This window comes from Giraffa tippelskirchi, chromosome 7 (genome assembly GCF_054371585.1).
Source record: "Giraffa tippelskirchi isolate mGirTip1 chromosome 7, T2T-mGirTip1v1.2.pri, whole genome shotgun sequence".
In the NCBI taxonomy this organism is placed as follows: Eukaryota; Metazoa; Chordata; class Mammalia; order Artiodactyla; family Giraffidae; genus Giraffa; species Giraffa tippelskirchi.
The window spans coordinates 120558359-120585446 of NC_137281.1; the positions used below are offsets into that span (position 1 = coordinate 120558359).

The 27088-nt window shown below is 43.1% G+C and overlaps 2 protein-coding genes across 9 annotated transcripts in view; one reads left to right on the forward strand and one right to left on the reverse strand.

Moving 5' to 3' along the window:
- LOC145513092 (uncharacterized) overlaps positions 1-27088 on the reverse strand; it is a 295101-nt gene that overhangs the window by 16285 nt on the left and 251728 nt on the right. The window lies entirely within an intron of this gene.
- Positions 5806-27088, forward strand: part of LOC145513089 (aromatase) — a 63241-nt gene continuing 41958 nt past the window's right edge. Inside the window, exons 1-3 of one of the 6 annotated variants that reach the window (XM_081508285.1) lie at positions 20247-20621; positions 22595-22736; positions 26555-26737. Coding sequence is in view for 5 of the 6 variants with exons in the window: in XM_081508279.1 (XP_081364405.1) it covers positions 26593-26737 (145 nt within the window). In the remaining variant the exon portion in view is untranslated. Of the gene's footprint in view, positions 7427-13235; positions 13551-15809; positions 16261-20246; positions 20622-22594; positions 22737-25905; positions 26240-26554; positions 26738-27088 lie in introns of those variants that run through there. The other 5 variants (XM_081508279.1, XM_081508280.1, XM_081508278.1 and 2 more) reach the window with 5 other exon arrangements.

Sequence of the window (27088 nt, forward strand, 5' to 3'; positions counted from 1 at the left end):
TTTCTGTAAGCTATTTATATGTGTATGCTGTAGCTTTTTAAAAGGGACCAGACATTTTTAGCCACACTGGATCAAATAATAACATGGTTTAATTCATACATGGTGTGGATTGGATTATACAGATGTCTTCACATCTGTATATATATGCCTAAAAATCCCCAACATTCACTAGAGCTTCAGCAGTATTTTAGGACCAATGCCTTCTATGGAAACACTCAGAATGTGTCTGAATACAGGTCTTACGCTGTCACCAAGAGCACTTTACCATCTAATTCCAGCGGAATCCTAATAATACCACAAGACCAGGACTGTCTCTCTGGGAGACAGTTACAGTTCCCATCTCCTTCCTCTGTCTAGAGTAATCCATTTGCTGTTCCATCTTTTTAATTTGCATACTCCTTTCCTGCGGAGTTTTTCGCATAAAACCTTGCTATTTTTATATGTATTCGTGTCTTTCTCTTTAGCTGTATCGAGAGCGTCTTAAAGGCAGAGATAATATTCTCTTTGTGTTCCTCCTACCGGCTCCCACACCTTCCACCCACCCAAACTGGAATCCTAACACCACGCTTGGCACTTAGTTGAAGTTCAGGGTTCTAGAAAAGTTAATGGATGAATGAATCATAAACATAATGTGGGTCATTTCCCCCATGCAGTGCATCACCTGTCTTTGCCCACTCTGGAAGCCCTCAGCCTCTTCTCTGCCCACTCCTCCAGCTTCCCATAGTTTCTCCCCATCTGTCTGGCATTCATCTCCACCTCTAAAGCGCTTTCTAATCTGCTGAAATGCTGGTGCCTGCACCATCACTCCCTCTTTTGATTCCTTTTCAAAGCCATTCAATAAGACTTAATTCTAAGGCTTAGCACTCTTTCATTTAAGAACCATCCTACCACTCTGGGCTTCTCCAGCCCTGATAATACTGCCCCCTCCTCACCCTCAACCTATGAAGCCTCCCTTAGCAAAGGAGCTGGTTGTCTTGGAACCAAAAGAAGCTATGTGCAGTGCCCAAGTCACCCACTAAAATCCCCCTGGAAACTGAAGAGCTGAATGTGTTTCTCCCTAGGTTCTTTACTTATACCATCTTTTCTTGAACGTAGCCAAAATGTTGCAACTATCTCCAATTTTTCCTAAGCTTAAGTGTCTGCTTAGGAGCTGATGTGTGTGTAAAGCATGTACTCTTACTGTTCGTGAAAAAAAAAAAATTTTTTTTTGCTTTAGTGATTATTTAACAGATGTTCCTGGCTATAGTGACCCTAAATTCTAACTCTGCCTACCATTACTCTGTAGATGTTTTCACTAACCACTCTCTCCTCTAACGATCACATCGCCCTCTCACTGGGTGGGGGTAGGGAGTGCTGCATCATATTAGTCCCATTTTACAGATGCACAGTCTGGGGCTGGAAGAAGAGATTTTGTGATTTTCCTAAATTGCCATGGTTTGTAGATGGTGGTGGTGGTCCTGAGACTTTCCTACTTTCTCAAGCTTTTGTCAAATTTGTCGCGAGTAGCATTTGCTGCAGCCAACTTTGGCTCCTTGGACATTTAGTCATCCATTTAAATGCTGGTTCCTTTGTTTATTTTTGGATTTAATATCTTCTAATTGAATAAAACAGATTTACATTTTAAAGGGAAAATCACCCTTATAGTCCTCTTAGTGTTTATAAATCTTTGCAACAATTTTAACAGGCCCCTACGTTAGAATTACAAGCAGCCAAAAGATATGCATGGAGCACTTCCTTGTTAGCTCTATTGCCAGGCACAGGGAAGCTGGTGCAGGGTGGGAGATGGTATGGGATAGGGTGGGGAAGAAGCGCAGGGAGCTGGAGGGCCTGGAATGCGGTCCACGTTCTCCTGAAGGAGTACCTTTTCCAAAGTTTATCCTTCCTAAGGTGGTTTATTCTTACATCACAGAAATGTGCTGCATAGACTAATAGAGGTCTTGCTATAAGGGGAAGGGGGCGAGAGGCAGGATAGTTTACAATCTAATCTGAGAGTCAAACCACATGCCACAGGTCACACGCACACAGAGGCCCCCACCTGGGTTGCATTGGGATAGAAAACATGCTAGAAATGTCACCAAAAATGTACACCAAAAGCTGGCTGCAGCCATAGGCAATAAAGGAAAATAAAGGAGAGGTGACTGTAGGGTCAGAAAATCTGGAAAGCTTTGTAGAGAAGAGACAGTGATTTGGAAAGTGCACAATCCTAGCTAAAGGAGGGCAACACTGTCCTGTCCCTGGCAGGGCCCTAGAGTCCTACCTAGTGCTTGTTTAAGGAGACTCCAGTCCTGTGGAAGTATGTAGGATATGAAATGCTACTGTCCGCTACAAAGGAGAGGAGAGAGAGGAAAGCAGGGGCCACAGAGTGGGTAAGGGCGTGCTTCTGAGCCGCACTTTCTGGATCTGCATCCTGTTTTGCCATTCAGCAGCTACGTGAACTTGGGCAAGCTACTGGTAGATTCTGGACTTCATTACTGGTAGTGCCTACCTCCTAGAGCTGGTATACAGATTAAATGAGAATACTACCCACAAAGTGCATAGAACAGTGTCTGGTACACAGTAAGTGCTCAATAAGCATTAGTTATTATTATGATCACACATGCATACATGTGTGTACATTTACTGATACATACACATAGGCACAAACAAAATGCCTCTTGTGATCCGCAAGTAGTACTAGGATCCATAGATTGAGATTTATTCTAAAAGACACCAGGAAAAGGTCAGAGAAAGAGGACTCGACCATCATGTGTTGCTGTTGATTTTACATGAGTTAGCACTTTGAAATAACAACTCAGAGGAAAGGACAATAATGAAGATGGTGATGTTTGGGACTGATCTTATATGCTGGGTTCAGGCACTGGAGCAGAGGGTCCAAATATTCAAGCCCTGTTTGGATTCCCCACACCACAACCTGGAGGCAAAGCTGCTATTGGCTTTGTTGCTCTGTCAGAGCCAACAGTCCTCTGAGTTGTGCCCTCCCCAGGGGTTTTTGTGGTCTAGGCCCTGGAGGTCATGGAGACCAGCCTCATTGCTAAGGGGAATTTCCAGGGCTGCTCTCATCACTCTTGACAGAGTCACTGCCTGCTCTGCCTTGCTCCAGACTGAAGGGCACACAGAGGCCTGCCCCAAAGTGCAGGAAGTTGGGGCCATCACCCTACCCTCTACACTTGGTGAAATCTATACTCTTGGGCAAGTTACTTAATCTCTTCAAGCTACATCTGTAAAATGGACATAATAATAAAAACTCATTTCAGGGCCAGTTGTGAGGTTTAGATACAACACAGTAAAGTTAAGCATTCTATAAAAGGTAGCCATTATCGTTGTGAATAGCTTCAACCTCTGTTGTTTTGATGCTGCAGGTAGCACATCTGAAAACACACCTGAAACTCATAATTATGGTGACCAGAAAATGTATTGATCAAACAGGGGAGTTTTTGAGTAAAGGGAGTGCTATCGGTACTGGGACAATAGGCATAAATTGGGACTGTTTTGGCTAAACCAACCAGTTCACAATTTTCTACCCATTAGGAAATATTTTCCCCTTCTTGACATTTCTGTCTTTTGAAAGGCATTTATTTATATTGTTTAGCTCTCACTGATGGGGAAATGAATATGTGCTAGCCCTTCTACCCAGCACTCAAAGGAAATGAACTCTAACACCCTTATGATCACTATAGGAGGTAGGTGTGACCTCTACTGCACAGCTATGGAACCTGAGGTTCAGGGAGGTTACATAACTTGCCCAGCTAATGTTACAGGTCCACTAAATGGTATATTGGGGATTTAAGACATAGGCCAAAGCCTATGACTTCTACTGGGTCAGAATGTTTAGAAGTGATTTGAGGATGATTTTGGGGGGCCTTCACTCCCACCTCTCACCTGCTGGACCTAAAGTGTGGGTTGAGGTGCATATCTTCCTGCCATGTGTTTACCAATTCCCAGATCATCAGCTCTGAATAACCATTGCCTGCAATCTGATTTTCATAGAAATGAGAGCTTCATACAGTTATTAAACCTGCTCATGGTTTGTTTGTATATAGAATTTTGTGTCATTTTCATAAGACCTAAAGAGTAATAGCTAAGCTGGCAGTATATTTTATCTCTATTTTTTCCATTTTGATATTCCCTGGGTGGGGTGGGGGTGGGCGGCAATATCTCTAGACCTGATGCTCTTCATAGATGAGCTATACAGAAACCATTGTTTCGGGAAGGCCCACTTTGAACTCTGCCCTGGTGATACAGATGCACTGCCTTACCTAATAAGTAGCTATTGTGGAAAACATTAACCTTTGAAAGTTTAGTTCCATGGGAGCAAAGCTATGGCTCCCATAAAACTGGGGAATGATACTCAGAACTCAGCTGAACTTTGGGGGCAACTTTATCATTTCTGGGGCCCTAATTTTCAGGAGGATAGCTCCCATGGTGTAAGATAATGACTGCTCCCTATAGCGGCAGCATGAGTATGAAAAGTGCTCTTTGGCAAACACATTATTCATCCATTGTCACAGAGCCTGTCATTTCCAGGGTGCTCATCCAGAAGTAATCTCTTTACCTACATCCTGTCATAGCAAGCGCAAGTTTTCCTCCGTACCCTCTGGGACTGGTTTTTCAGGGCCACTGATAACAGCTTCCATATAGAACTTGGCATCACTAGCAGGCAAGTCACAACTTTTGTCTCAACTAAACTTTGGCCCAAGGGACACCCTTCATCCAGGGGGTTAAGGGCTTCCAAACTTTCAACAGTGTCATTGATGCCAGTCCTAAGGAGTGGGAAGATCAAAATTCCTCCCTCCCTACCCACTTGCAAGCATGCAAACTGAAAAATCTGTTCTCACTCTGTTGAGCAAAGATTCCTTTGTGTCATTTTAACTGGGTTTTTATGGAGACAGGGATTCATTTTTGTGTCCCGTGTCATGAGTGACTTTAATGAGAAACTGTGGGAGTCGATTCAGGGAAGCCCACAGGCACCTGGGTCTAGTCCCCCACTTCACTCCCCTGACAGGTCAAGAAACCATGCAAGAAATTACAGCCTTACTCTTCCAGAGAACTTCAGCACAAATAATGCCTGCTCCTAATTACCAGAATAATGCCTGCATAATTTGGAAAGAGGGAGATTCCCTGCTTTTGGTATGAGTACTGTCTTCTTAACCATCAGGGGTGTCTGTACACACTGTTCTATCTCCCTGAAATAGGTCACCACTTTGGGCTTTTTTTCTTTTGGTAAACACCCACTATCTTTAAGAGTCAGCTTAAGGAGGGCACCTGACCTCATCTGGAGGACCTGGAAGATCTGGAAGTTACATAGAGCCCAACATGCTCCCTTTAACAAACTTCATCTCATTTTTATACTTACTAGTTCAAGGCCTGCCTTCATTCTTGGGTCACGACCTCTAGCTCAACCTGGACCTGTCAGCCATGTTCCTCACATGGCCATCACCTGGCAGAAGCAGAGAAGGCTCTCACTGAAGGAGTGGAATATTTGGGAGAATGTGTCTGGTGCAGTGGTGGTAGCATATCAGAACCTTGTAGGGACCTCTGGAATGCTTACCTGAAGCTGGAGATGCTTTCTGTCTCCCCTTCAGGGATCATTAGATGGTTTATTTCTGCTTTGCTCCTAAAGTCCTAGAGAGTTAAAAGGAGCCTCCAGAAAAATCATGCCTTCCATTTGATTATATCACTTTATGGTTTATATAGATATTTCACCAATGCTATCTCAAGGCAAGGAAGGTTCTATTATTTCCATCTTACTGGCAAGGATACTGAAGTCTCAGAGTGGTATAGTAACTTGTCCCCAGTCACACACAGTATGGGGCGGAACTGGAAAGTGAATTATTTCCTGCTGTGACACAACTACATTAACAATATAGCGTCATTAAAAGCTATAACAATGCTGATTATATCTTACTTCCAAGTTCCAGCTGGTCACAGATCATATGGAGCCTTTTTCAAACTGTCTCTATCACTTATCAAGGATTCAATCATTGCCTCTTTGCAAGTTTACCCTGCCTTGTAGAAATTTTTATTATTGGAATTCTTATGCCTGGCCAAAATCTCCCATGTTCTGTGTTTCATCCATTCTTTGATAAGCCATTTTTAAGTGTTTGCATTTCTGCTTGCTGCTCTTTCCTTCAGCCAGGACACTAACCTCCATGTCTAGCCTATGTTTATTCTTCTGAGTCTCCAAGTGTATCTTTTTCACTAGTCATCCCCTGATACTTCCTATGTTACCCTATCTAACTCTGGACCCTTCCTTAGGTGAGGTCTAGAGTACCTATGACATCAACGATGCTGCTTTAGTGTCACAGGGTCTGGCCTCAGAGCCACATGACTGCTATGTTAACTACTACATCAGTCAATTCACGCCCAAACAGGCAATTCTCCTGTGAGCCTAACTGCTCACTCCAATATCACCAAAACATCACTGGAGCACCTTCGTTGGAACTGCTGTCAGAAATCAGTGGCACCTTATTTTTAACATCCTCAGTAAGCTTCTGGTTCAAGATGATGGATGAAGCACATGCTACAGCCTTTCCTTGTCACCCCAAGTCTCTGAAAGTGATAGAAGAGATAGTTTTTACCTTCATAACTGAATTATAAGACAAGAAGAGTAGCCCCCCTTGGGCCAGAAATTCTGGTAGTGTAAAAAATGTTGGGATCAACCTGATGAAGGAAACAAATCAAAATACATATGAGAGAGAAGAATATCCCTCCACAAGCAGGACAAAACCCAGTCAGGCTCCACACTGAAGGCCATGGATAATGGAAGCTGGAGAGAACCAGGGGCAACCGGCAGATTGCAGAGCTGGCCTCAGGAGCTCTTATGCATCTTCTCTCCTCCTACCAAGTGGCAGCTGAAGTGGGGCTCTACCCAAAGAAGCTACAGATAGGGAGGAGTGGGGCTGGAGACACAGAATATACCCAAGCCCTGAAGCCTCGGTGCTAAGGTATTCTGACTAATAGCACTCCTTCCTCACTCTTCCTGAAAAGAGAGTACAATCTGCAGCAGAATATCTGGCTTCTTCCAGTCCTTCCCCAAAAGGTGGGGGAACAGAAGCAGCCCAGGTGACAAAGAAATTCAGCCACAAAAATGGGCATATAATTAAGACTCACCAAACATCTGATGACTGCCAATGCCGTGGAAGGGAGTTTATTTCACGAACTGTAAACAGAAGAGTTTACAATCGACGAAACGGGGCTCTAGAATATGTTGCATCAACGGCCTCAAAGACACCAGCAGACATTGCATCCATAAAAGGATGAAGAGATAATAGACATTAATACTTTGACTTTTGAGATATAAACGTGAATAAATGGACTGAAAAGCCAAATACATAACAGTTGAAGTCATGGCTGGGAGATCCAGTCAAGGAATTACCTCAGAATGTGGCACAAAGAGATAAAAGAGATGAGAAATATAAAAGAGCAGGTAAGAAACATGAAGGATAAATCTGTAAGACCCAGTATTTGTCTAACTGGCTGTCTAGGAAATATTCAAAGAAATATTAGCCAAAAATAACCCAGAATTGAAGAGGACCTCCTAAATACTCAGCACTATAAATAAGTCACAGATATCTCAGTGGGGCCAGTTTTTCATCCACTGTAGACAGACTTGATTTGGGAAGCAGTAGAAAGCCATTTTAAGCCCAGTGTAGTAGAAGAGATCATCATCAAACTCCGTTCTTATTGACAATGAGATATAAGCTAAATTAGATGGAAATTTAGAACACTTTTGCAAGACTCATACATTAGTTCTGAAGATACCTGCTGCTTCTACTGTTAGCACCCACACATACAGTTTAGCTAGTAGGATTTCCTGCTTTCTTAAAACTTCCCCTAGTTTCCTTGTATAGAAGTATACCTATGCTAGCTTCCTAGCATGAGTATGTATAAACAAATTAGAAGTCAAGGAGTCAAGTAAGAGAGCAATACCTCTCCTGCATCCTCTCTCAACACCCTCACCCCTACTTCTGGTTCCACCAGTGGAAATATTAATGCTTCCCACTGTGACTCCAGCTCCTTTGGTCTCATTATCCCAACCGCACTGCTCGGTCCTACCTCCAAGCATTGCCAAAGCCCTCTCTTCTGCTCACCATCAAAATCCTAGCCACATTCCAAGGCTCGGCACAAGTCCCACCTTTCACACAAAGGCTTCTTTGGCCCCCCTCCATGCTAGTATCTCTTCATGCTTGTGATGACATCATGATTAATTAGTATTTCCTCCTCCTAGCCTGCAGGCTCCTACAGAATGGAAAGAGTGCCACACGTGAATAGTTCCACAGAACTGCTTCAGGTGCCTGTTAAAATGAGAATACCCTCAGGAGAGAGAACAAGCTGAAAGATTAGCCCCTGGAGACTAATTGTTTCAGTGAGATGATTTCCTCTGACTGGGGAGAAGGAAGTGGGTGGATAGGAAATGTGGAGAGTTGGCACAGCAAAGGAAATGTGGTGGAGAGTGGCTCTAGAGTTGTATTCATGCCACCTCAACATCTCTCACACGATCACCAATTACTCCATGACACCAGGGTCACAACTCCTGACATGGACCACCAAGGGAGCTTAGAGATCATCTCATTCCCTGGCCCCTCAGAGTATCCAAGAAGGTGCGGTTATCTGCCCACAAGGACACATTTCTTCAGTGACCAACCCCAAGGACACAATTCCAGAGACTCCGCTCTTACCAACTGTTCCCATACTATCCTTTATTACCCATGTTCATGTGGGAGACTGAAGACTAACGGCAGTAACAGCGTTTATTGAACTCTATGTGCTTCATATAGATACTCTGGTAACGCTTCAGCATGCTTTGTCTCTTTTCCTCCTCACAGTTACCATATCAAGAAACACTATTATTTTCCCAATTTTTCTGATAAGGAAACCGAAGCAGAGCTGTAGCAGTAAACGTACTCACACAGTGATAGGGAGTCCATCTGTACCCTAGAAATCAAACGGCACTGTCAGGGGTGCAGGAGGAGCTTTGAGTTCCCCCTGTCAATTGTTTTCTCATTTTCTGAACCTGCAGTGCCTTTCCCTCAACTTGATGTCTTGAAAACAATACTCCTCCTTCAAGTCCTGCTCATTAGGCCATACCTAGACTTCCCAGGATAACCTCTTTCTCCTCTACCCTATCGTTGATCATGCTTCTGGTTGAACAATTGGAATTTGAGCTTATATTAACAGTAATATGGGTGACTCTGTCTTGTCCAAATTAGCTTCTTGAGGGCAAGGGCCTCATTTGGTTCACTGCTATATTCCCAGGGACTAGAACACTGGCTGGGTCATTGTAGATATTAAATTTTGGGAATGAATACAGTAGTCTGCACATACACTTGCTCTCCATGAGACAGGCTCCCCCACGGCAGAAGCCCAGAGATCCCATCAGCCTGGATGCCCACTGAGGCTTAGGCAGCTGTGGACAGTGTCAGTATGAAGTGGGTCCCAGACGTGTCCCTCATTCTCCCTGTAAATATTTCTCACTGGTTCCACTGGTTGCATAATCTATCACCGTATCAAGCCTTACTCATCTAAAAGATATTGGGGCCCAGGTGAAAAGCTAAATGACATCAAAGTTAAAGGAGATTTCACTCACTTAACAACCTGGAAATCACATTCTACTGGTTAACAAAGGTGGTTCTGATCTGGAAAGAGCCTCTGGGACATTGGGAACCTGAAGTAGTAGGTGGATAAAGGATCTTAGGAGTTGTCAATCTGAAGTCTGTGATGGGCTGCAGGGAGTCCAGAACCCAGCACTGTATTCAAAGTATATTGATTACTGAGTGTGTTTCTCCATAGCTCTCATTATATTCTTAGAATGGGTCTGGGGCTCTAATGAGAATGAGAAGGGCCAGAGGAGATTGCCAAACCTAGCCCCTTGCACCTCCCATTCCCTGACATCCCAGGTCAGTGCCAGGTACCTGAGCCTATAGGTGACACCTGCTGTCCTGAGGGCAATCGTGCCGAAGGAAAAAGCCAAGAAAGGTGAAGAGGGAGAACGCACTGGGGAAAGCTGTGAAAGGGCGCTCAGAGAAAGGGTAAGAACCCTGGGCATCAGATCCACAGCTCAAAGAGGTCATATGGCCCAATCCTCTTGTTTTATAGATAAGGAAAGGAGGTCCAGAGAGGTGAAGTAACCCCACTGTTTGAGGTCATCCCTCACCAGAGATTGGCCCTGCTCTAGGCCATTTCTGTGGCCTCACAGTTTGTTCATTAAACAACAGATAAGCTCACAAGTAAAGGTCAGGATTGCCACATTTATCTGACTATTTGGGTGGTGGCTTTGGGCCAATTCATTGCTGGAATTTGGCATTTGGAATCAGAGATAGGATAAGGAAAACATCCCTCTGGGCACATGTGAATGCATCATGACCGCAGGCCTAAGAAGCTTAGCTTGTCAACTGTTCATTCATTCCCTTCATCAACATTTACTGAGCACATACTAGGTACAGGCACCCACGGTGTCCCCCTCGGAAGCCCCACAGAGGAGTGAATAGTGAGAATTTGCCTTGGAGGAACTTGCGCTGTGGTGATGATGAAGGACATCCCACTGCAGAGGCAGCTTTGTTGCTGCCCTTCAAAGGACTTATCACAACCAGGTAGGTGAGCCAACGCAAGGCCTCTGGGGACCTCGGTGTGGTAAATCTTGGACACCAAGGCTCAGATGTGGCTTTGAATCTTGCCACAAGAAAGAGGTTCAGTGGCCTCTGGCTGGTGGCCCCGCAGCTGCCCTAAGAACCCCTGCTTAGGAAACTTCCACTGTTGCTTCTGGAGTCATGGAGTCACACAGCTCTGTGTGCCAGGGAGACTCTGAAGCCTGAGGAGCAACAGCCGAAACTGCTGGTGCCCAGTCCCAGAGATTTCACTTTGACCCTGGGCTCAGTGTATCCTGAGGCAGAGAGAATCCACACCCTTGACCGGGGCCCAGGGAGGCTTGGGGAGTGAACAAGGTCACGGGGCTGGTTAACCACAGAGCCTAGACTGTAACTTGGGCCCCCGACCCCGAATTCCACTCCTGTGATACTGTCACTTCTGCAGTTCCTCACCTCAGGTAAAAAAGTCAAAATTGGGCTGAAAAAATCCCACTACCAACAACCCTTTGAGGCCAGATAACATGTTATGAAGTCACTCAGTCACGTCTGACTCTTTGCAACCCTATGGACTGTAGCCTGCAAGTTTCCTCCATCTGTGGGGTTCTTCAGGCAAGAATCCTGGGGTGGGTTGCCATTTCCTTCTCAAGATAACATGTTAGGTCTTTTAAAATTGAGTTGAAAAGTGAAGTGGTGGGAAACCTCTTGAACTGCTGCTATGAGAATGATGCCCAGCCTGGCCTGATCTGCCTCTCCATGAGACAGGCTAAGCCTGCTGGTGAGAAAAAAGTATGGTTTGGATGTCAAGCGGCTCCTCACAAAAGGCTCTGAGGATGCCATAGGGGATCTCCAGTCTCTTGACATCAAACCCCGCCCCCCCCAACCCAACTTGTCTCATGGCCTGAAAAGGCTATCATCTAGAAGGCTCTTCAGGTGGTCAATGCTGATACTTTAAAACAAACTCACCTGGGGCAGGATATCAGATGCAGCCTACTGGGAAGACAATGGATTGGGTATCTGAAGGACAAGGGGGCAGCCTCAGATGGGTGAAGGTGAAAGCTGAGGTAAAAGAGTGGTCAGTAAGCAACTGCGGAGAAAGGAGCAGTTTCAGAAGCATGCATTGGAGTCATGGGACCTCAAAGATGAGTAGGAAAGCCCCAGGCCTGCCCGACGCCCAAGAGCTTTGGGTCTGTGTGCTCATGTGAAATGTGGATTTTGGTATTTACTAGAGAGGGAAACTTGCCTTTCAGGCACCATCAACTGTCTTTCCTATGTGTAAGGAAAGCTTGTGGCTGAGGTCTCCCTGTGGTGCCCTAAAGGGGAGTCCAGGCCAACCGCACAATCTTTATCCCACCAGATCTCCCTTGTTGGTTTCTACTATCTCTCCTCCAGGGTAAGAAATTCCCAGGGACTCACTTGGATGCCTGCTAGGAAAAATGACTTACTCACCAGTGTCATGACCTCAATGCCAGGACATGGAAATCAGATCACAGAATGTGCACACGGAAAACGTTTCCCACTTTTAAGTGACCATTAACAAGTGACCTTGCTTCTCTGGATCTCATGTGGTTGGTTCAGTTTTCAAAGGAGAGAACTGTGCTACTGTAAGATCTTGGGGTTTTGCTCCCCCCTCCCCCTGCCACAACCCCGCCTGCCATCTCAGATCTGATACTCTGTGTTTCCTCGATGTAGAAGTTCATGGGCAGTTTTGCCTCCCATCTTACAGACTTGTAGTGCTCACATGATGTCCTGGTTTACAGCACCTTCCTCAGAAAACTTTCCATATACCTCTTGTGTCTGAATGTAGCACCTTGTTCAGACAGGGCCCTTAATGTTTAACGAAAGCCTCCACAATTCTGAGTTATAGAATGACTTGGTAGTCAAAAGCAAGAGTCTCTCAGGACCCACATCAAAGGAAAAGGAAAAAGAGGAGGGGTGTTTCTACTAGGTGAGAGAAGGCTCAAGGAAGGAGAGGAAGATGCAGACCTCTCCTGGGAGGCTCGCAGGGCAGAATCAGTTGAACTGGGGTGACATGGGGGAGACAAGAAGTAGGTTATCTGTGGTTCAGTGAGGCATCAGAGCGTGGGTAGAGAGAGCCAAGAAATAAGGCTAAGGATAATTCTGGAAGCCTTGTAGTTAACTGGAAGCAAAAAAAGTTTTTAATGGGATTGATGTAATGAAAATTGAGTTGGAAAACAATCTGGCAGCAGTGTACAGGATGAACTGAAAGGGAAGGTCTGAAAAGCAGGACATAGGTGACAATGGAGAATAAACAGTCTGCATAGAGGTGGAAACGGTTCAAACACAGGGGACAGATTTGTCCTGAGCATATGCAAAGGTCTGGACACTGTTCCCTCTGTGGGACATAGTTGTAAAGGATGTAGATCCAGACCCCCAGCCTTGGGGGACCTCATCTTCCAGGAGTGAAAACAGGAGGGAGACAACCCTTAAGAATGAAGACCTCATTTTATTCACTAAAGGATTTGAGAAAACATATACATCCAATTCAGAAGGATAAATATAAATGATTTTAACTGTTGTCCTTAACATCCCTTTAGATGAAACAATGATTGTGTGTGACTGACCTTATAAAGTCACTTATAGTTGAAGGCCTGGCACCACAGCACAACTAGGCAAAGGCGGCTGCAGAAGGGATTTCTATACCAGGTCCAAGTATGCAACTCCTCAAAGGTTGTGGCACTTGATACTCAGCAAAGGCTGCAGATGGGTTGAAGTCTGGATTGGACCCATGGAAATACGTTTTGTTTGGCATCACATCTGAACATCTGAGAGGAGTCCTGGGCTCCATAACATCTACCCATCTCCACAACTGTGTCATCCATGTAGCCCTTAAAGTCATCAGATCTTGGGAATGCCAAGAGCGCAATGAAGGGTCCACCAGAAAACTTCAATTTGGGGAGATTTTTCCCAACAGAGGCTTTTGAAAACCACTGGATATTAGATTTTAAGGTAATTTTTTGCAAAAGTCTACAAGGAAGACATTAATTTGCTTTCAACTGACCACTGAGAATATGCTTTGATCATTAATGGAACAGAGGGTAGGGTTAAGGTCCATTTCAAAAATTAAGATATGGGCACAAACGTAAAGGGAAATCTTGTGGTAGAGACAAGACATTTTTAGGGAATATCTTTAGGATCTTGTGATGTGTTTAGACTGGGATAGGGAGCAAATATTCCTAGGGGGTAGGAAAGTAAGGGTAAGGGGTAAGTAAAAGATTTTGAGAACGACTGGGAAAATGATATATGAGAAAGTTAGGGTGGGAGGAGAAGTTTAGGAGGAAGTTAGTGGATTTGGTTTTAGCCATAAGTGTGGAGTGATGGTGAGACGTCTATGTACTGATGTTCACTAGGCACTTGATGGATGCTTCAGATATGGGGGTAAAGAACGAGGACAGGTCCAAGAAGAGAACTGAGGGTGGGTACCCACACAGCAGCAAGAGCTAGAGCCAGGAAAAGAAATGAGTTCCCAGAAGGAGTATGAAGCCAAGGGCTAAGCTCTTAGGCTGGGGAATGCTCAGGGAGCTAGGTACAGAGGAATTTCTTATTATAGAGGAGCTGTGGGAGAAAAGGAAAAGCCTATCAAAACAGCCATGGGCAAACATATACAAGGAGGAGAAAGAGCCAAATGGGTCCAAAGCCACTGGACTGAAATCAAACGAACAAAGATGAAAGGAGAAAAGGTACAGACTAGGAGGTAGGAAGAGCATTAATCTCTGAGGGACTGATGTGAGTGTAGGTAAAGCAGAAGCCAGAAGTTATAAGGAAATGGGTATAAGGGAAATGGTAACATGGGTTATTTGGAAGAAAAAGAAGTTAACTTGCAAAGAAGAGAGGAGGCCAGAGATGTAAAAGGAAAACAAGGAGAGGCAGCCAGGAGAGAACCAGGCGTGTAGTGAGAGGACACAGTGTGTTTGGGTTAAGAGTATGAGCTTTCAGCCCTCACAGATTGGTGCTCACCTCCTGCTTTACCACTCGCTTTGACATGCTGAGGCTGTTTCCTCATCTGTAAAATGGAGGCATAATGAACTCATTTAGAAAGTTGTTGTGGTGACTGAGCCCTAATACATGTAGAGCACTTGGTGAAACACTCCAGGTGAGAGTGAAACTGATGCTACAGCTATCTGGTCTTGTCCACACTCTTCAAGGGACTCTTGACACCCACATCCAGGTTGTTTGTTCCTCTTGTAAAACAGCAATAACAGCTGTTATAACTTTTTCTAAAAATAGAAAAAATTATTTTTTGGAGATTCATGCCTTTTGAACATTCTCCAACTTCCATCTTCCTCTATCTCAATTATCATAGCATCCTAGCCACGCCTCCTTGCTCATCAAAAATGCTGGCACTTAGCCATAAGCTGCCTCTCCCGGTTTCCTATTAGCTTTGGGCCAGTCCTCCCCCGCCTTCTTTGTAAGCTTTATCCTCTATATTCTGTCATCAAATTTTGGTGTCCCTTAAGACACCCTCAGATATGCAGATGACACCACCCTTATGGCAGAAAGCGAAGAAGAACTAAAGCCTCTTGATGAAAGTGAAAGAAGAGAGTGAAAAAGTTGGCTTAAAGCTCAACGTTCAGAAAACTAAGGTCATGGCATCTGGTCCCATCACTTCATGGCAAATAGATGGGGAAACAGTGTCAGACTTTATTTTTTTGGGCTCCAAAATCACTGCTGATGGTGATTGCAGCCATGGAATTAAAAGACGCTTACTCCTTGGAAGGAAGGTTATGACCAACCTATATAGCATATTTAAAAGCAGAGACATTACTTTGTCAACAAAGGTCCATCTAGTCAAGGCTATGGTTTTTCCAGTGGTCATGTATGGATGTGAGAGTTGGACAGTGAAGAAAGCTGAGCGCCAAAGAATTGATGCTTTTGAACTGTGGTGTTGGAAAAGACTCTTGAGAGTCCCTGGGACTGCAAGGAGATCCAACCAGTCCATCCTAAAGGAGATCAGTCCTGGGTGTTCATTGGAGGGACTGATGTTGAAGCTGAAACTCCAATACTTTGGCCACCTCATGCGAAGAGTTGACTCATTGGAAAAGACCCTGATGCTGGGAAGGATTGGGGGCAGGAGGAGAAGGGGACGACAGATGATGAGATGGTTGGATGGCATCACCGACTCGATGGACATGGGTTTGGGTAAACTCTGGGAGTTGGTGATGGACAGAGAGGCCTGGTGTGCTGCAATTCATGGGGTCGCAAAGAGTCGGACACGACTGAGCGACTGAACTGAACTGAACTGAAGACACCCTTCTCAGTCTATACAGTTTCCACAGCCCATAAGTCAGCTTAGACCTCTTTCCTGAATTATAGATTGTATATTACCTTTTGGATATTCCAAATGTCAAAACTGGTCCAGGCTCAGAAAATGGCATACCACCCCCCTAGATACAAAGTATGGAGACTTAGAAGGCACACTTAACATTTTTCTTTTTCCTCAAATCATTGTATTTATCTCATGACCATCATGCCAACTTAACCACCAAATATCTCACAAACCTGTCCACTTGTCTCTGTTTCCCAAGACCACGACACCACCTTCTATTACCTGAAAAACTATGGAAGTCTCCTCCACTCTCTCCAACAGCTGCCCTCCACCCTCCACTGCTGCACTGTATTCTTCCTACTGAAGTCAGAGATTTAGATTTTTAGAATGCAGGTATGACTTTGTTGATTCCTTGCTTAAAGTCCTTTGGTGGCTCCTCATTTCTCTTAAGACAAATTCTAACCTTTTTAATATGCCTACAAAACTTTGCACAGGTGTATGCTATCACTTCAGCTCAACCCCAGGGCACCCCACACTCCTCCTGCTCTCTGGGCCCCAGGTCCCCAGCCTGTTCCTTGCTGATCCTTCTTTCTGCTTTACATCATGCTCACCCTTGCTCTGCTCGCATTGGTCCCAGGGCACCAGTCTCATTCCAGAGCCCCTCCTTGGGATAGGATACTCTGCAGCCATAGGTCTTCTTGTCCCCAACTGGATGTTCTCACTCACTTGGGGGAACCATTCAACAAACATCTGTAACTCCTCCTCCAAGACTCTGTCAGTCCCTGGGGGCTGAGGTCACATCTGTCTTGCTCCATGCAAGAGCCCCAGTAGTCAGCCTTCTATCTGTGGGGACCCAGATCAGAAGGTGTGGCAGGGAGAACCAAGGTGACTGGGTCACGTTTCTCTGGGATTTGGGGCATGAAAGAGAGATGGACCAGGTGCACTAGAGAGAATGAGGAGGGCAGGCTTGGCCCCCAGTGCTCAGACCCGAGGTGGCTGTGTCTTCTCCCTGCTGGACAGGTCACTCCCATACTGCAAGGTAGGATTTGATAGGGTCTGGCCAAGTTGGACAGCACTTTTGCAAGGTAAGAGCCTGCCTTCCCACCTTGCAGAGGGTCAGGGCTGTATCAGGGGGTCTGGGAGGCCCAGAGTACATCCTGACCCCAAGGCACTGGTACACCCAGCCTCTGCTGTGCCCCCTGCCGACTTTGCCCTTGTTCACACTGGGGACTCTACTGGTATTTATCTCGAGGTTGTAGTGCATTAAGGTGGTAGGATACCTGTGGTCCACGCAGCATGGGAGCACAGGCCTAGTTCAACAGGAGGCCAAAGTCTCTGCTTGGTACAATGTGGGATGCCTCAGGGAAGGAGACCACTCTGCAAACAAATGCCTGGAGAGCCAGGTATGTGAGATGGCTTTTGAAGGTATGTGGCCACATGTGTGTATATGTATGTTTGTGGGTGAGGGGAAACTATTCCTGGCACAGGGACATATAAGTAATCTCTCTGAAGTTCTAGGACCTTACTCCATTCCTGTACCATAACTCAAAGGCCTATGTTCAACCTGTGTGGCCCATTGTAATGTTCTACTAGACAGGAAAACCAATATGCAAGGCAGGAAGAATCTTTAAGGACCTTTCCAGCTGTAGCATTCAGAGGTCAGAAAAGCTAACTTTTTAAAAGGGAGTCGTTCTGAATAGCCTGGAAATGAATATACATAACCGAAAGGTCCTTGAATGTAGAGACCAAATGAATCCCGTAACAGGCAGCTAATGGTATGATTCAGAGCATGGGCTCTGGAAACAGACTCCATGGATTCCAATCCCACCTCTACAATAACTAGCTGGGTGCCCAAGGGCAAAATACTTACCCACACTTTGGTTTTTCTCATTTGTAAAATGGGTACCATCATACTTAGCCTACTTATTGTGAGGATGAATGATTTAATATTCTTAAAGTGCTGGGAATGTTGTCTTGACACACAGCAAATGCTTTGTAAGCGTTACAAAAGTTCTCATCCTTTGGGTCTTTAGTGCTCTTTGAGGCATCTTTATGACATATTTTTGAGGAAGATGAGGAATCAGGCTTCTTTGCCCCTGCAAACATTTAGACATAGAGGCAGTGCTAACATCATGCAGTAGTGCAGGACAGTAAAATGACCATGCAAGCTGAAACTATGCAAGATAATCCTAAAAATTGTACTGTGACCTATAAAAATTTTGTTCAAACATGAAAAACTCTCTTACTATAGGTTTCAAGTGTATATGGAAGTGTAAAAAAAATAAAACCAATATTTTAATACATTGTAATTTAAACATTAGAAACATTGCAATTCTTAAAGTGTTTTTTCCTTTGTAAAAAATATTTAGCAAGAGTATTCCAGCAGTCCCTGCTGTCTTCTTTTTGTAGAAGTGGAACATTTTTTCCTATGCCTTGCTGAACTGTCATACTCCTTTATAAATTTGCATCAGTTTCCAATATCTTATACTTTGTGCTCCCAATATTGTAATATCTCTCTGAGAGTTTCTTAAATGAGAAATTTTTGCTCTCAGCACTTCCTCTGGGACATCATTCTCCTTCATTTTCTTCACTTATGCTTTTAACACTGGTTTCAGGTTTCATCAATGTAGACAGAAACACTGACTTGTTGGTCTTGACTAGGAAGTCACAAGGAGCTTACTCAGAATGAACTTTACTTACTCAGTAAAATTTCAGTCTGGAAACTGAATACCTAAAAACTCCATCTGTTCAAAGGAACTGCTCACTAACAAAGGAGCCAAATGATAATAGACACAAAGCTGACTTTTCAGTCTCAATTTACATATATTTTTTAAAAAGGAAAAAACTGCCCAACATATGTGCAAGAAGTTTTAGTGCCTTGCATTTAGCTGTTAATGATTACTTAAATGGTAGACTAATAGGATGAATCAATAGAGTGAATCAGGCAACTGAATGAATTCAACTATGTCATGAAATTTCTGTTCTTGCCAGAAATGTGTCCTTGATTGCATATCTAAGATCTCATATAGATAAGGGGAGAAAAGTAATTATATAAACTTCAGGAATCTTATGAAAGTTATGGCTTCTTTCCCTCATAAAAGAGCAGATAGAACATTTTATGCAGTATTTCAAGGAGTTTGCATAACCCCTGATATCCACTTACAAGGCTTCATTAAGAATCTAGAATTTTATTGCTAGGTAAAATCCAGCCAGTTGGACCATAAAGAAGGCTGAGTGCCAAAGAACTGATGTTTTTGAACTATGGTGCTAGAGAAGACTCTTGAGAGTCTCTTGGACAGCAAGAAGATCAAACCAATCAATCCTAAAGGAAATCAATCCTGAATATCCATTAGAAGGACTGATGCTGAAGCTGAAGCTCCAATATTTTGGCCACCTGTTGTGAAGAGCTGATTCATTGGAAAAGACCCTGATGTAGGAAAGATTGAAGGCAGGAGGAGCAGGGGACAATAGAGGATGAAATGGTTGGATGGCATCACTGACTCAATGGACATGAGTCTGAGCAAACTCTGGGAGATAGTGAAGGACCGGGAAGCCTAGCATGTTGCAGTTCATGAGGTCACAGAGTTGGACATGGCTTAACAACTGAACAACAACAAAAACCCAGCCAAAGTCTTTCAATAACAGGCTGCAAGTGCAATACAAGTGCAATACAAGTCAATAACAAGTGCAAGTCTTGGAAACTTAGAACACTTTCCAAGGGAAGATAATCCTTGGAGTAGTCACCTGGCATCAGGAACTGAATGGAATGGTTGCTCATTCTTCATTACATAAGACTATTCAATATAAGTCTCTTCAACAAACTACAATCCCTGAAACTCTCTTCTGAGAGTATAGGTATTAGAAATCCTTATTGAAAAGAAAGACTCAACATTACATTGTTGAAAAACACTGCAGAGAGGAGTGGCCAAGATGGCAGTGTAGGAAGACCTTGAGCTCACCTCCTTCTGTGGGCACTGCAAAATTTTGATTATTTACAGAGCAACTATCCATGAAAGTGATTTGAAGTCTAGTAGAAAAGATCTATATCTAAAGATTTAAAGAAGGAACTATAATAAGATGGGTAGGAGGAGCATATATATAGTACTGTCAAGACCCAAACCACCAGGTAGGTGAATCCACCAACAGGAGGATAATTACAATTGCAGAGGTGGCCTCCAAGAAACGAGGGGTCCAGGCCTCACATAGGACTCCCCAGTCTGGGAGTTCTACACTGGGAAGATGAGCCTCCAGAACATTTGGCTTTGAAGGTTTTGTAGGGCTTGCTTTTGGGCTTCCCAGGTGGTACTAGTGGTACAGAACCTGCCTGACAATGCAGGAAACTTAAGAGATGTGGGTTTGATCCCTGGGTTAGGAAGATCCCCTGGAGGAGGGAATGGCAACCCACTCAAGTATTCTCGCCTGGAGAATCCCATGGACAGAGGAGCCTAGTGGGCTACAGTCCATAGGGTCACAAAGAGTTGGAAATGACTGAAGCAGCAGCAGAAGCAGGGCTTGCTTTCAGGAGCCCCAGAGGGATGTGGGAAATAGAGACTCCACTTTTAAAAAGTGTACACAAAATCTCACATGGTCTAGGACAAAGGGCAGAAGCAGTAATTCAAAATCTAGCAGAGCCACTGGCTGATCTTAGAGATTCTCCTGAAGAATCAGGAGGCAACTGAACCTCAATGTGGGGATGAAGACAGTAGCAGCAGCCCTCTTGGGGAGTGGATCCTACCACAAGGACATTATTACTGGTAAGCACCATTTTGGAATTCTTCGTCTAGCTTATTAGTGTCAGGACCTGGCCCATCCCCACCAGCCCATTGATACCAGTCCTGGAAACTCCCAGGTGAGGTGACTAGGCTAGATGGGGACCCTACCAGCAGGCCTGTTTCTATACAAACCCCAGAGCCTCTAGACACCCTGGAACATGGCCCCACCCACCAGTGGGCCAACATTAGCCCTGGACCCAGTTTCACTCATCAGGGAGGAACAAGCCCTGGCATCCCTTGGGCCCCAGCCCTGCCCACCTACAGGCCAATATCAACTCTGGGACCCTTGAGGCCCTACAGCCAAAGACCCCAAAGACCAGATCTCCCCACCAGTGAGCTGGAAGTAACCTCAAGACCTGACTTCACCCTCCAATGGGTGGACAACAGCCCTAGGACCCCCTGGGCCACGGCTTTACCCACAGGCGGATGGACACAGCTCTGGGACCACCAAGAACCTGCAGCTAGCTGTGTCACAATTCAGTGAACTCACCAGTGTGCCAGCACCAGATATGGGAACCCTTAGGCCTATAGCTACAGAACCCAAGACCTGACACTGCCCATCAGTGGATTGGCAGTAGTGCCAGGACCTGCCCTTATTGGTGGTTGGGCACCAGCCCAGGGAAACCCTGTGCCTTAGTTCCACCCACCAGCAGGCAAAGCAATCACCCCAGGACTACAGTAGCCCCAGAGCCAGGTATGTCAAGACCCAACCTACCCACCAGGAGATTGGCACCACCAAGGAATGCCCTGGGCTCTGGCCCTGGCTAACAGCAGGCATACAGCAGCTCCAGGACATCTTGGGAGGACACCCTGGGAGGACACCTCTCAGCCAGCCAAGTCAGGATCTGACTATAAAATATGTCAAAAAGAAATGTTGGGGAGAGGGAGAAAATTCAGAGTTGTTAAAATTCATTCAAACTTAAAAAGTCAACTCAAAATGACTATATATATATACGCATATATATACATACATGCACATATATATATATATATATATATATATTACTATATATAATCATTTTGGTAACCAGAAATCAAAAATCTATAGTAGATATACACAGAAAAAAAGAAGACTCCACACATAACACTAAAAGTAGCCATCAAATTACAAAGGAAGAGAGAAAAAGGAATAAAAAAAAAAGCTTCACCAAACAAAAGAGAATTAACAATATAGCAATAAATATATAACAATGAATTTTTTTAAATCTGTTTTTTGGGGGCTGTGCTACATGATATGCAGGATTTGATCCCATGTAGTTCCCTGATCAGGGACTGAACCTGTGGCCCTTGCATTGGAAACATGGAGTCAACAACTGGATCACAAGGGAATAAATAAGTGTAAGTGGAGTAACTGCTCCAATCAAAAGACACAGAACGGCTGAATAGATATGAAAACAAGACCCGTATATATACTGCCTATAAGAAACTCATTTCAGATCTAAAGACACACACACAGACTGAAAGCGAGGGCATAGAAAAGCATATTCCATGCAAATAGAAAAGAATAAAGCCAGGATGCCAGTGCTTATATCAGACAGAATAGACTTTAAATATTGTTACGAGAGACAAAAAAATGCTACATAATGATCAAGGGCTCAATCCAACAAGAAGTAACAATTATAGTCATATATGTACCCAACATGGGAGTACCTAAATACATAAAGGGAAATATTAACAGACATAAAGGGAGAAATTGACAGTAATACAAAAATGGTAGTGGACTTTAACACCCTGCTTACATCAAAGGACAGGTCATCTAGACAGAAAATGGATAAGGAAATATTTGCTTTAAATGACATATTACACCAGAATAAATTAATAAATGTATATAACAGTCCATCAAAAAGTGATGCATATGCATGTAAATCATTTTCCAGGATAGATCACATCCTATGCTACAAAACAAATCTCAGTAAATTTAAGAAGATTGAAATAAAATCATGAATCTTTTCCAGCTATAAAGTTGTGAGAAGAGAATCCAACTACAAAAACACATAAAGGCTAAACAATATACTAAACAACCAATGGATCACTATAGAAATCAAAGAGGAAATTTAAATATCTGGAGACAAATGAAAATGAAAGCAAATCATAAAGGTAAGAGCAGAAATGAAAGGGAGACTTAAAAAGATCACTGAAACTAAGAGCTGGTTCTTTGAAAAGATAAAATTGGAAAACATTTAGCCAGACATCAAGAAAAAAAAGAGGACCCAAATCAATAAAATCATAAAAAGTTACAACTGACACCACAGCAGCATCAGTGAAGTTGCAGGAGACAAAATGAACATGCAGAAATCTGTTGCATTTCTATACAATAAAAGGCGCTACTAGAGAAAATTTTAAAAATCCCATTCACAATAACATTGAAAAGAATAAAATGCTGCTGCTAAGTCGCTTCAGTTGTGTCCGACTCTGTGCGATCCCATAGACGGCAGCCCACCAGGCTCCACCGTCCCTGGGATTCTCCAGACAAGAACACTGGAGTGGGTTGCCATTTCCTTCTCCAATGCATGAAAGTGAAAAGTGAAAGTGAAGTCGCTCAGTCGTGTCCAACTCTTCACGACCCCATGGACTGCAGCCTACCAGGCTCCTCCGTTCATGGGATTTTCCAGGCAAGAGTACTGGAGTGGGTTGCCATTGCCTTCTCCAAAAGAATAAAATACCTTGGAATAAATCTAACCAAGGAGGTAAAAGACCTCTACTTGGAAAACTATAAAGACACCGATGAAAGAAATTGCAGATGACACAAACAGATGGAACAATATACTGTGCTCATGGATTGGAAGAACAAATATTGTTAAATGATCATACTACCCAATGCAATCTACAGATTCAATAAAATACCTATCAAAACATAACATTCTTCAAAGAACTAGAACAAGTAATTCTAAAATTTGTATGGAAACAAAAAAGACCCCCCATTAGCCAAGACTATCTTAAGAAAGAAGAACAGGAGGTATCAACTCCATGATTTGAAACAAAACTATAATCATCCAAATAGTATACTTCTGGCACAAAATCAGACACACAGATCAAGGGAACAGAGTGGAAAGTGCAGAAATGACTCACACTGATATGGGCAATTAATCTACAACAATGAGGAAAAGACAATCACTTCAATAAATGGTACTGAGAAAACTGGACAGCTACACACAAAAGAATCAAACTAGACCACTTACACCATATACAAAAGAAAATTAAAAATAGATTAAAAACTTCAATGTAAGACCTGAAACTTTTAGAAGAAAATACAGATTTTGACACCAGTTTTAGCAATATTTTTGGGGATATGTCTCCTCAGGCAAGGAAAACAAAAATAAACATAAATAAATGGGAGTACAGTGGGAAAAAAAAAATCTTTTGTACAGCTAAGGAAACTATCAACAAAACAAAATGATCATCTACTAAATGGGGGAGGATGATATGTTCAACAAAATGTTAATGTCCAAAATATATAATGAACTCATACAATTCAATATCAAAAAAACAAACAACCTAATTTAAAAATGGGCAGAGGACTTGAATAGACATTTTCCCAAAGATACACAGATGGCCAAAAGTCACATAAAAACATGTTCAACATTACTAATTATCCAGGGAAATGCAAACCAAAGTCACAATGAGCTATCACTTTACACCAGTCAGAATGGCTATTATCAAAGAGAGAATAAATGAGTTTTGGTGGGGATGTGGGAAAAAGGGGACACTTGTGCACTATTGATGGGAATGTTAATTGCTGTAGCCACTCTGGAAAAAAGTATGAAACTTCCTCAAAAAAGTAAAAATAGAACTACCTATGATCCGGCAATTCCACTTCTGGGTATTTATGGGAAAAAATGAAAACACTAATTCAAAAAGATACATGAACCCCTAAGTTTTTGCTGAATTATTCACAATAACCAAGATATGGAAGCAATCTAAGAGCTCATAAACAGATTAATGGATAAAGATGATGTGGGTGTGTGTATAAAATGAAATATTACTCAGACATAAAGAAGAGTGAAATATTACGATTTGTATCAACATAGATGGACCTAAAGGGTATTATGCTAAATGAACTAAGTCTGACAGAGGAAGGCAAATACTATATGATTTCACTTATATGTGGAACCTAAAAACCAAAACAAATGAAAAACTATAACTAAACAAAGTCATAAATACAGAGAACAAATAGGTGATTGCTAGAGGGGAGGGGTTTGGGGGAGAGAAATAGGTGAAGGAGATTAAGAGGCACAAACTTTAAGTCACAAAATAAGCTAGTCATGGGTATGAACTTTACAGTGTTGGAACACAGTCAGTAATTACATAGTATCTTCCTGTGGTGACAGATAACAACTAGACTTGTCATGGTGATTATTTTGAAATGTATAGAAAGGCCAAATCACTGTGCTGTGTACCAGGAACCAAAACGATGGTGTACTTCAATTAAACCTCAAAAACAAACTCATAGAAAAGGAAATCAAATATGTGGTTGCCAGAGGCAGGGGGTAGAAGGCGGGGGGATTAAATGAAGATGGTCAAAAGGTACAAACTTCCAGTAATAAGATAAATAAGTGCTTCCCTCCTGGCTCAGCTAGTAAACGATCCTCCTGCAATGTAGAAGACCTGGGATCAATCCCTGGGTTGGGAAGATCCCCTGGAGAAGGGAACGGCTACCCATTCCAGTATTCTGACCTGGAGAAGTCCATGGACTATACAGTCCATGGGGTCACAAAGAGTCGAACACAACTGAGCAACTTTCACTTTCACTTTCCAGTAATAAGATAAATAAGTACTAGGAAAGATAAAGTACAATATGATAAAGATAACCAACACTGCTGCATCTTATATATTTATTATTAAGATACTAAATCCAAATATTATGCTTCTATTTCTTCAATGTTGTATCTGTATAAGATGATAGATCAGCACTAAACTTATTTGATAATCATTCCAGGATGCATGTAAGTCGAATCATTATATTGGACACCTTAAAATTATATACTGCTGTATGTCAATTACAACTCAATAAAGCAGAAAAAAAAAAATGCTCTCCAAGAGAAAAAAGGAAAGAGAAAACCACATCAGAACCAGAGACTCAAACTGAAAATTATCCTGTACAGGAGATTAGCTGCTGTGGAGAGTTTGGTGGCTGGGTGGCACCAGAGTCTACTGCTGGTGGTATCAACCAAGTCATCTCTTTTCTTCCTGCTTCCCCACTTCTCTTTTTCCTCCTCTCTTTTGGTTCTTTCTCTCCTTTTCTTCTTTCCTACTACCCCTGTCACAGTCCAATGCGTACTGCTTCAGCCAGCACATGGTACAAGAGGTTTTCAAGCTTCATTAAAGCCAATAGGAAAAGTTTGTCCTGAGTGAGTCATGTTGAATTCAATAGATAATTTATGGGAAGCTCGGAGAATGCCTCAGTGATGCCTGCAAAATACCTTCTGACTGGAGAAGCCTACCGTTTGGGGGAAGTAATCCCAAGCAAGCAAGGTAGTTGGGGATTGCATTTTAAAAAATGTATTTGGCTTCAGGCGGGAAAATATTGCCTAAACAGAAACTGCTGATGAAGTCACAGAAAGACTCCACCTCTGGAATGAGCTTCATTTGCATGTATTTTGGTAAGAAATTTGGCTCTTAATTGAGAACTCAGTCACTCTACCCACTCAAGGGCAAGGTGATAAGGTTCTATCAGACCAAGCGCCTAAACGAACCTGAGACTCTACCAAGGTCAGAAATGCTGCACTTCAAGCCAAAAGATCTCTCTTGGGCTTGCTTGTTTTGACTTATAACTATAAACTTGTCTTGTCTAAGTGTCCAATCATATTATAAAACAAAGTGCCAATCTCTACGGTGCAGCATCTTCTGAAGCAAAAGGAGTCCTAAGTGTACATTTTGGGGATTCTCTAATTTTTCCACTCTTCTGATCTCCACAGGACTTTAAATTGCTTTCCCTGAGATCAAGTAACACAAAATGTTTTTGGAAGTGGTGAACCCAAGGCATTACAATGTCACCAGCATGGTGTCTGAAGTTGTGCCTATTGCCAGCATTGCAATACTGCTGCTCACTGGATTTCTTCTCTTGGTTTGGAATTATGAGGATACATCCTCAATACCAGGTAAGGCAATCATTTATTTCTATATCTAAGGAGATTGTTTCCTTGGGCTTTTGATCTATGAGGGTAAAGGAAATTCTACAAAACAACAAAGAGTAAACCTGGGGAGCTGGCTGAAGTCCACAGCATATAAGCAAATGAGGACTCAGGTGAAAAAATGTTCAGCCAATTATCTGCACATGTTTAATGAAAACATTAAAACAATACCTCAGATAATCTCTTCCAGGCTGCACTTTGCTTTGGTAAAATAGACTTGGCACAAGTATCCTTTAAAATAAGTTTAAGATGGGGACAGCAAACTAAAATTCCAGGAACTTATTTTTCTTTTGATTCAAATTCATTCCAACTTTGCTC